The 10,449-nt window shown below is 48.5% G+C and overlaps 1 protein-coding gene across 1 annotated transcript in view; it reads right to left on the minus strand.

Annotated features, from left to right (window-relative positions):
• The window catches only part of Dmrt1 (doublesex and mab-3 related transcription factor 1), a 99,092-nt gene extending 88,903 nt beyond the window's left edge, over positions 1–10,189 (minus strand). The window contains exons 1-2 of the mRNA XM_055614135.1: positions 9,836–10,189; positions 5,595–5,778 (exon numbers count right to left, since the gene is read on the minus strand). Of these exons, the coding sequence (XP_055470110.1) occupies positions 5,595–5,778; positions 9,836–10,189 (538 nt within the window). The remainder of the gene's footprint in view (positions 1–5,594; positions 5,779–9,835) is intronic.
• Between the last annotated feature and the right edge of the window lie 260 nt (positions 10,190–10,449).

Raw genomic sequence — 10,449 nt, forward strand, 5'->3', positions numbered from 1 at the left:
AAATGCTGGCTGCAAGCTTTCAGGGGGGAAAAAATCAATTTATGCTAAAACTCAAAAGATAAACTCATAGGGAAAAATGCTGGGATTGCTATTTTAAGCCACTGTCCTTTAACACCCCCCCCCCAAAAAAAAAGAGTTCTTGGGAAGGAGCCATTTCCTAATCTGTAGTATGCCTGCTGGCATAAGAACCAACAATGCACAGGGAATTTGCTCAAAAGGCCATTTGAATCCTACACTGATCCTATACACTAATCCCCACCCGAAATGACAGGAATCTAATAGCCATTACTTGAAGTCCACCTCATCCAACCCGTGGTTAGTCTTAGCCAGTTCCTGACTAATGACTGCAGAGTATCCCTTGATCTATGCCCTGCTGCTCAGAGGCCTCAGTTCCTCAGCAGAAGAGCCTTAGCCTGGTAAACCAATTTCCTTTGAAGTGTCCTTAAAATTCAGTTAGTTAATAGCATATCCTAGGCATATCTGAAAGATGCTCAACCATAAATCAAGGACATTAGCTCCACTATGTTCATAGCAGCTTTATTCATAATAGCCAGAATCTGTAAACAACCCAGATGTCCTCCACGGAGAAATGGATAAAGAAATTGTGGTACATTTACACAATGAAATACTGCTCAGCAATGAAAAACAAGGAAATCGTGAAATTGCTGGTAAATGGATGGAAATAGAAAAGATCATCCTGAGTGAGGTAACCCAGAAGCAGAAAGATACACATGGTATATACTTCCTAATAAATGGATATTAGACATGTAATATAGGATAAACATACTAAAAAGTACAGTCCTAAGGAAGCTAAACAACAAGGAGGACCCTAGGAAAGATGCTTAATCCTTATTCAGAAGGGCAAACAGGATCGACATTGGAAGCAAGAGAAGAAGGGGAACAGGGCAAGAGCCTTCCACAGAGGGCCTCTGAAAGACTCTACCCACGAGGGTATCGAAGCAGAGGCTGAGACTCATATACAAACTTTGGGCAGAGTGCAGGGGATCTTATGGACGAAGGGGGAATAGAAAAAACTGGAGGGGACAGGAGCTCCACAAGGAGACCAACAGTGCCAAAAAAATCCTGGGCCCTGGGGCCCCGCAGAAACCAATGTTCCAATCAAGAACCATGGATGCAGAGGACCTAGACCTCTGCTCAGATGTAGCCCATAGGCAGCTCAGTCTCCATGTGAGTTCCCTAGTAAGGGGAGCAGGGGCTGTCTCTGACTTGGACTCAGTGGCTGGTTCTCTGATCACCTCCCCCTGAGTGGGGTGCAACCTTGCCAGGCCACAGAGGAAGAAAGGATGCAGCCAGTCCTGATGAGACCTGATAGGCTAGGGTCAGATGGAAGGGGAGGAGGACCTCCCTTATCAGTGGACTAGGGGAGGAGCATAGGGGAAGTAAATGAGGGAGAGGGGAATGGGAGATGAGGGAAGGGGGTACAGCCAGGAAACAAAGTGAATAAATTATAATAAATAATAAATTTAAAAAAGAAATGGCAAAAAAATTCAGCTAATAGTGTTGACAATAATTCTCAAGCCTCCTCACTCACATTTGGCAGTTTAAGGAGCCAAAAGGAGATAACTGAGATTCAAGGACAAAAAAAAAAAAAAAAAAGGCCACTTTATTTTACCAAGTGAGAGGCCTTGCAAACACAACAGGAGTTCCAGGCCCCTGGGGAGCCAGACTGGTAGGGGGAGGGGCTGGAGGGTTGCTATGCCAAGACCATGCCTGCCGTTTTGTTTTTGTTTTTGTTTTTGTTTTGTCTTGGTTTGGTTTTGTCAGTTAAGTCACTTCCAACTCTGCCCTCCCACATCTGTATAACTTAACACTAAGCTATTAAGAATTCCAAGCAGGACTGGAGAAATGGCTCAGTGATTAAGAGCACATATTGCTCTCACAGAGGACCAGAGTTTGAGTCCCACCCCAGGCGGCTCACAACTGCCTTGTGATTCAACCCCCAGGAAGACCCGATGCTCTCTGGCCTCCATGGGCAGCCATACTCACGTGCACAGGCACCCACCCCACAGGTACATATAATTAAAAACGAATCTTTAAAAAGTCCGATCTGTATTAAGTGTATTAATTAAAATACACATTAAATTACGTAAGCATTGTACTCACATATACAGTGAGCACCAGAAGCTGTTTTTGTGCAGCAAGTTTTATTGGAATGGTGGGTGGGAACTTTAGGCTGGACTCAAAGAATGTGATCTTTCATTAAACAGTTTTTTCAGAGGTATGTGAGTATGTGTTTAAGTAAGCCAGGTGTATGGGTGTGTGTGTGTGTGTGTGTGTGTGTGTGTGTGTGTGTGTAATCTAGAGACTAATGTGTATGGGTGTGGGTGGGTCGTGTGTGTGTGTGTGTGTGTGTGTGTGTGTGTGTGTCAGAGGCTGGTGTATGTATGTGTGTGTGTGTTTGTGTATAATCCAGAGGCTAATTGTGTGCTTGTAAACCAGAGGCTGGTGTGCATGTATGCATGTTTGTATAAGCCAAAGGCTGGTGTGTGTGTGTTTGCCTGCATGTATGTTCACCGTCTGAGTGTTTTATGTGCATGGGTGTTGGACAGGTAAGTACGGACACACATGCCTGCAGAGGTCAGAAGCAGGCATCAACTCCTCTCGAACAGTTCCAGTCATTTGTAAGCCACCACGTGGGGACTGGAAACTGATCCTTCATCTCCCGTAAAAGTGGCAAGTGCTCCTAACCACTGAGCCATTTCTCCGGGCCCTCTGCTTCACTTTTTGAGAGAGGGTCTCTTACCAAACTTTTAGCTAGGCTGGCTGACCAGGAAGCTCCACAGAGCCACCTGTCTCTGCTCCTTCCCCGGCACTATGCTGCAAACACACACTACCACACAAGTTGGGGGCACTCAGGTCCTCACACTTACCCAGCATGCACTGTACCCACTGTGCCATCTCCCTGGTATGTGTGCGTGTGTGCGTGCGCACGCACGCGTGCGCGTGCAGCAAGTGCATGCTACAGCTCATGTGTGGAGGTTAGAGGAGAACATTTACGAATCAATTCTCTCCTTTCACTATGGGTTCTCAGGTCATCAGGTTTGCACGGGGCAAACCATTTTAATCATCAAGTCACCTTAGTAAACCAGCATCTACCACCTGCCAGCCTAAGTCAAGTTTGAAAACTGTTCTAAGTACATACCATGAACATCAAATTCAAAGAAAAATAAAGAGCACTGTTTTGGTTTATACGTTTTTTGTTTTTTTTGTTTTGTTTTTCTTTATATTGGTGCCAAGGCTGGTAGAAAACAACACCCTTCCTGTAGAAATCAGATGTCAGGTTCTGTCTTTCCCTAGGCTACTGATATGCAGTGTGATTATCCCACAACTCTAAACAGAAGGCAAGCCTGGCCACACAGGCAGTGAGCACAGAGCCTAAACTGCAGATTTGAGTACCTGGGGGCGGGAGGGGCGGGGACAGGGAACAAATGCATCACTGAGCCTCCCATGCCGTCATTCCTTGGCCTATAATCCCATCACCATGCACAGGGAGCACTGCTGCCTTTTCCTTTGTTAGTCACAGGACCTCCAGTGACACAAACACAGACACACACACACTGCCTCTTTGAGGCGCGCTTACCTTATCCTGTCCAACAGTCAGGACTCATCGGTGGACAGCCCCCACCCCACCCCCACCTCCCATTTTAAAGATCTGCAAACAAGAAGCCCGGAGAGCTTGAGCAACTTATCTGAAGTTGTGCACCTACCAACCAGGGGCTGGGTAATGTGATCCCAAATGGTTAAGCCCAGCCAACAGCCTGAAAGCTTGATTAAGGCGGTATACGGTGCAAGGTTGGGTTGTATGTGTGTGTGTTCTGTGTCTGAATTTGTATAGTGTTTGTATGTGTGCAGGTGTATCTGTATGTATCTAAGAGTGTATTTGAATGTGTGAATGCGTCCGTGTGTTGTTTCTGAAATGTGTATGAATATATATATATATGGATAAGTTTATTTTTATATATGGTGCATGCGTGTGTTTGTGTGTTTGTCCGTATGTGTGTGTGCATGTGCGTGTTTGTGTGTATGTGTCTGTACATGTGTATCTATATATGTGCTTGTTTGTGTATATGTTTTGTGTGTATTTGTATGTGCTTGTGTGTCTTGTGTGTATAAGTGTCTGTATGTGCATATATTTGTGTGTATGAATGTACCTGTGCATGTGGTTCAGCACTTCCTTTCGGCTCAAGCACTCACCTGGGTTTTGAAACATATGCTCCACGGACACTGGGGCACTACTTATTTAACTGTCAGAAACTCCTGAACTCAGAGGAACACTAGCAGGTTTCTTAAGTAGTCCTGCTTTCCACCAGGTGGCCGTGGCAGCCATGCATGCCTAATCTCAGCACTCAGGCAGCAGAGGCAGGTGGATCTCTGCGAGTTTGAGGCCAGCCTGCTCTACAGATGAGTTCCAGGACGGCCAGGGCTACACAGAGAAACCCTGTCTCAAAAAACAAAAAACAAAACAAAAAAGTATCCCTGCTTTCCAAACCGACACCATCAACTTTGTGTGTGTGTGTGTGTGTGTGTGTGTGCGCGCGTGCACGTGAGAGAAAGAGGAGAATAAACACCACATGTGTAGGTGCCTGTGGACACCAGAAAGGGGCATTGGATGTTCAGAAGCTGGAGTCACGGGCAGTGGCAAGCTGGCTGGGAACTGAACCTCTGGAAGAGCAGCAAGTGTTCTTGGCCACTAAGCCATCTCTAACCCACTATCATTACCTATTGAGGGGCAGAAATGTATTCTTGGCTGTCTAGTCCTGGGCCATATGTGGCTACTGAGGACTTGAACTGTGACTACACACTGGAAAAGCCAGATTTTCTCCCTGTGCTCCTGGAAGATAGCTTTAAACCACACGGCTGGAGGTTCCCACAGCAGACCACGAGCACTCTTCTACTGTGGTTCTTCGGGGTTTATTGATGAGAACAGGAGATCCCAAAAGCAGATGGGCTGATTCAGACTTCCTAGTTCAATCAATTAGCTCCCACCTCCACTGTCAGGCATGTTACAAAGCATACTGCCCTCCACGACAGGGGTTCTGGGGAAGACGTGAGATGCCTTTGCCTGTATGCAGCCCCTGCCTGGAATGGCACTCAGCACACAGAGGGCAACACAAGCCAGCATACATGTCCCCATACCCACCCCACTGTTCCCTCTCAGCCTTATTCAGATGTGGAATCTAGAAGCTGCCTCCTCAGACACTTTCCCCTAAGGGGGAGAGAGTCCTTGAAGGAGAAAGAAATGTCCAGTTCCAGAAAACAAAGACTCCAAGCTCCCACCCAAGAGGACCGCAGAGTGGACAGAGATGACACATAAACAATCTCACTTCTCCCCGGTGTTCTGTGATTCCTGCTGATGAAAAAGGAATCAAAGTGGTCCATGCTTCGCTTCTACAATCCCTGGGCATCTTGGGAAACAGCCAAAGACAAGGCAGCAGAGGCCAAAATCCTTCAGGAAACTGCTGACTGATGGAAGGCTCACACGGAGCTCTGGGAGGTCCTGAGACTGTTTACACGGATACCACCCTCCTTTGTCCCTCGTGTGAGTCCCATGGGAACCCATACCCCCGTGTTACCTGAGGCAGCAGAGGAGGGGGTGCTGGGCGGCGGAGGCTGGACCGAGCTGCTGCTCTCGGCCATCAGGCACGGGTTGCTGATGCTATTCTCTCTCTTGACAAGCAGCTCAGCTGCACTGGGCAGCGGGATGGGGTGGCTGATGCCCAGCTCCTCTTCCTGGGCCTGCTGTCTCCTCAGGGCCACCTGGAAGCACAGAGCAGAGGGTCACCCTCCAGCAAAGCATGCTCACCTGCAAAGTTCTGCAAAACTTCCGTGGTTCCCCAAGTGTCTGTCACCAGGGCATAACCAGCTCATTTCTGCCTTGTCTATTCACCTGACTCCCTAGGTGTGCAGCCTAGTCACCATCTGTCTACCTGACACAAGCTAGAGTCACTGGAGAGGAGGAAGGCCACTTGAATAAATGGCTCAGTAAGATTGGGCTATAAGGCAAGCCTATACAGAACATTTTCTCAATAAGTGATTGATGGGGGGGGGGGGGTGTTCAGCCTACTGTGGGTGATGCTGTCCCTGAGCTGGTAGTCCTGGGTTCCATAAGAAAGCAGGCTTGAGCATACCATGAGGAGTAAGCCACTAAGCAGCACCCCTCCACGGCCTCTGCAGCATCTCCTGAGTCCAGGTTCCTACCCTGTTTGAATTCCTGTCCTGGCTTCCTTCAATGATGAACAGTACTATGGAAGCGTAAGCCAAATAAACCATTTCCTCCCCAACTTGCTTTTTTTGATTATGGTGTTTCATCACAGCAACAGAAACCAAGAAAAAGGGTTAAGACCCCCCAGGGTTAAGAAAAAGAATTAGAACGTTCACTCCTTCATTCAACACACAGGTAAAAGGCCACTGTAGTGGAAAGATCAGACAGTGAGCTCAGATTAGACCCAAGTTCCTCACCATTTAGAAGAAAAAGCAGGCAAGGGAACAAACATGCGACATCAAGACAAAATGTGCTAGACACTCTGAGACGTGCACATTGAGCCCACAGAGAAAAGTTCAAACCAAAATAGTTCTATATGTCCGTAATCCCAGCATTCAGCAGGTTGAAGCAGGAGGATCAAGAGTTCAAGGCAAGCCTGTGTTATCACAATGTGGAAAAAGAAAAAAAAAAAAAAAAGACTTCAAAATGTAAGCGTGAGATGGGAAGGATTCTAACAGAGCTGTGAAGAATGGGGTGAGCAGGGTTGGGAAATGCCAGAGAAACAGCAGAACAACCTGGAAGAAGACCCATCAGGGACTGCTTGGGAACCCCGAGAGAGCCCTGATTCCCAGGGCAGGATGGGGCAAGTGGAGAAGGGGCTGGAACTGGGGCTGAACTCTCTGGAGCAGCTGGTGAGGTTTCAGGTAGTTCAGGCAGGAAGACCAGCTAGGCCTGAAGAAAGAATCTAATGTGTTTTCACTAAGTTCTGTACCTGTCTTTTAAATAACACTTGTTAAACAACATTGGGTCCCAAAAAGGCTTAAAGAGAAAAACAAGTGTTTTGTTTACTAAATGTAACAAAATCAGAAGACTTTCTCTGGAAATTGACCTTTGATGATATAACACTCTGAGAAAGTAAAAGTACTGATACCCTCTGAGGCCCAAAGAGCAAAGGTAAAATCAAATGCTAAATCAAAAACACTTCACGTATGAAGCCCTAGGCTCAGTATGGAAGACTTAAGAAAAAAACAAAACCCATAAGTGGGCCAGAAACATGGCTCTGCGGGTAAATGCTCTCATAGTTAATTTTGTGGTCCTTAGTTTAATCCCTACAACCCACATTAACGGCAGGAAGAAGGAGCCAACTACACAAAATTGCCCTCTGCCCTCCACACACGCACCCCGTGCCCAACACAATTAACTTTTAAAAGCCTCAACTATAACCAGTGTATTTAAAACCTACCATCCACACTTAGCTGATGAGTGTGGAGGTTTTACTCATAATCACAGGAAGCTTTAACTCTGAATGCAAGGCCTTAAATAAGCAGTTATTAAGACTAAATAAGCGTAAGACTTGGGGCTGGTTGGTTGGTTGGTTTTGTGTTGTTGTTGTTGTTGTTTACAGTAACCAAGAGGCTTAGAAATAGAGTAGCAATGGCTTCAGCCTGAAGCTGCTACCATTGCAACCTTCTGAAGCATATCAAGACATACCTACACAAACCCCATGCCCTGGATACCCCCCAGGCAGAGCTTAGCTATGCCAGAAACCTTTTCAAAGACCTTCTCTGTCAAGAAATGGTTATTCAAACAGGGAAGGGGTAGCAACTGATTAAAGACGCAATTATTTTCAACTTATGTTTAGTATCTATTTCCAATTATTTACAAGTGAGCAAAGACCAGTTATTATTTGGATTTTTAAAGGATTTGTCTTGAATTTAGCACCATATTCCTGATGTGAAAAGACCTAATAGCCCCATCCTGTAAGTAATTTTGAATTGCTTTTGTTTTCCTTTAAATGATTGCTTATTTTTATTATGGTTTTTTTTTTCATGTATTTCTATGTGAGTGTATCAAATTACTTAGAGCTAGAGCTACAGTTTTGAGCTGCCTTGTGGGTGCTGGGAATTGAACCTAGGTCCTCTGGAAGAGCAGCCGCTGCTCTTAACCGCTGAGCAATCACTCCAGCTCTTCTCCAGCTCTTGCTTTTATTTTTAACTCAGTTTTTAATCATCTCAAAATTAGCCCTCTAATGACGGTGATTCAAAATCACTGCCTCCATTGAAATAAATATTTTATTCATCTGAGGAAATGCCTTCCAACCATACTCTCTTCACACTACATAATCCAACTATTAAGTGTTCCTAATGTTTTTAACCTACAAGTATAATTTAGAAGTCCTTATGTTTTATAATATCACTGTAACGCTATCAACTTAATATGGAGCATATTCTTTTCATTCATTACAGATTAAGCTAAACCGTCTTTTAAGAAACTAAAGAAAACTATTTCTTCCTTAAGTTCACAATATGTGAAGCCAAAGTACCTATAATTTAAGACACATTTTTTAAAGTGTAACGCCCATAGGGGTGTATAATCTTTAAGCGTTTGTGAAGTCCTGTTCAACCTTCTCATCTACATCCCTTTCAAAAGATGTTCGTCTTTAGCAAACATTTCTTTATCTTTTCATTTTAAATAACCTGCCTTAAGATGAAACAACATTTAGGGGGAAAGAATGTATATTACTGCCTTCTAAAAATCCTTTAGGATACCGACATTTAACTATTCCCGTCCAGATGCTAAATTACTAGCCTGCTGTTCTGTTCGAGCTTTTTTTTTTTTTAGGAACGATCTACAGAGCTTCAAATTGGCACCTCCTCCCTGCACCTGTATTTTTTTCTTTTTTTTATTTTTTATTTGTTTGTTTGTTTGCTTGTTTGTTTTTAATTCTTAAGCATGCCTAGAACACTTTCCAAGTAATCTGAACTGGGGTAACTTGGGTCGGGACTGCAGGTCTGCAAACACCAGCTGGCTTTTTCGGACCGCTCAAAATGGCCGAGGCGCTCGTCCCCGGTCCGCGGGGCGAACCCGGAAAGTGCGCCAGCAGAGGCGCGAACACGCGGCGCTCCCGCCCACCGCAAGGACTTTTCCAGAAGCCCCGGGAGCAGCGCAGCCTCGTGCCACCAGGGTGAAAGCTGGTCCGTAAGCCTCCCTCCCTTCCGCCTACCCGGCGGCCCCTTACGCGGACCGCCAAGCCGGGGACCCCAGAAGGGCGCGTCCCCGCGCTTCTCTATGTGCGCAACGAGGGGTCCGGGGCCGTGGGGAGCGAACCCCTCAAGTTCCAGTTTGGAGCTGGAGTTTAAAGTCCCGGCAGCCCTCCTGGTGGAGCAAACCCCGCCAGTTTCCTAGCAATGCCCGGAGCTCGGCACGCCTGCACCGACGCCCCGATATCCCTGGTCGGTGGGCGCGGTCCCGGGCTCCAGGGAACCTCGTGCCTCTGCGCCCCGGGAGACCGTGGGCCCCGCGTACGTGGCGAACCCCGAAATTCAGGGTCAGGACGGAGGGAGCCCCGAGCGGAGTTAACGGAGCCGCTGGGCTCCCGAGGGCGCGGGTGCGTGCGCACGGCCCGAACCGGCATCACCGGCCCGAGCCCCCCGACGACCCGCATCATCCCTGCGCCAGGAGGGTCCCCGACTCTCCACCGTGCCCCGCCCCGCCCCGCCCCGCTCCCCCAGGCGTCGGGAAGCCGCGGCCCGCCCGAGCCCGCCGGCGGTCCCCGCGACTTCGCCGGCTACGCGGGGAGCTGCGCGTCCGTGCCCGGGAGCCCGCTCTCACCTGCGCGGCCATCACGCGCTGTCGCTCGGCGATCAGGCTGCACTTCTTGCACTGGCAGTCCCGCCACATGCAGAAGCGCTTGTGGCCCTTCAGCGGCGACGCGTAGCCGTGGTTCCTGCAGCGAGCGCACTTGGGCAGCCTCGGGGACTTCTTGCTCCCGGAGCCCAGCCCGGACGGCCCGGAGCCCGAGGCGCCTCCGCTGCCCCCCGCACCGGAGCCCCCGGCCGTTCCCGTTCCCGCCATGCCTCCGGCAGCCTTGCCGTAGCCGCCGGCTTTGCCCTGCGGCGGGGCCCCGGGAGCGTGCGGAACCTCCGTCGGTGTAGACGGCTTGCTAAAAGTGTCGTCGTTAGGCATGGAGCTTCGTCCTCTGCTCGCGGATCTACCCAGCAGGCGGCTCAGCTCGGAGTCCAGGAGGCGGGTGCACCGCGGCTGGACGAGCAGTCCAAATGGAGAGCTCGAGCACTGGGTGGGGGGTTGTACCTTTTTTTTTTCTTCTTTTGGCGCGCCTCGAGCGGGACTTTTGGATACTTTTCAGAACCTTCCGAGGATTGCGTAGGCGGGAGAGGGAGCTGCGCGGCGTGGCCACGCCTACTGTCCGCCCCCCCCCCCCAACT

Source organism: Psammomys obesus, unplaced genomic scaffold (genome assembly GCF_907164565.1).
Source record: "Psammomys obesus unplaced genomic scaffold, mPsaObe1.curated_primary_1811, whole genome shotgun sequence".
Classification (NCBI taxonomy): domain Eukaryota; kingdom Metazoa; phylum Chordata; class Mammalia; order Rodentia; family Muridae; genus Psammomys; species Psammomys obesus.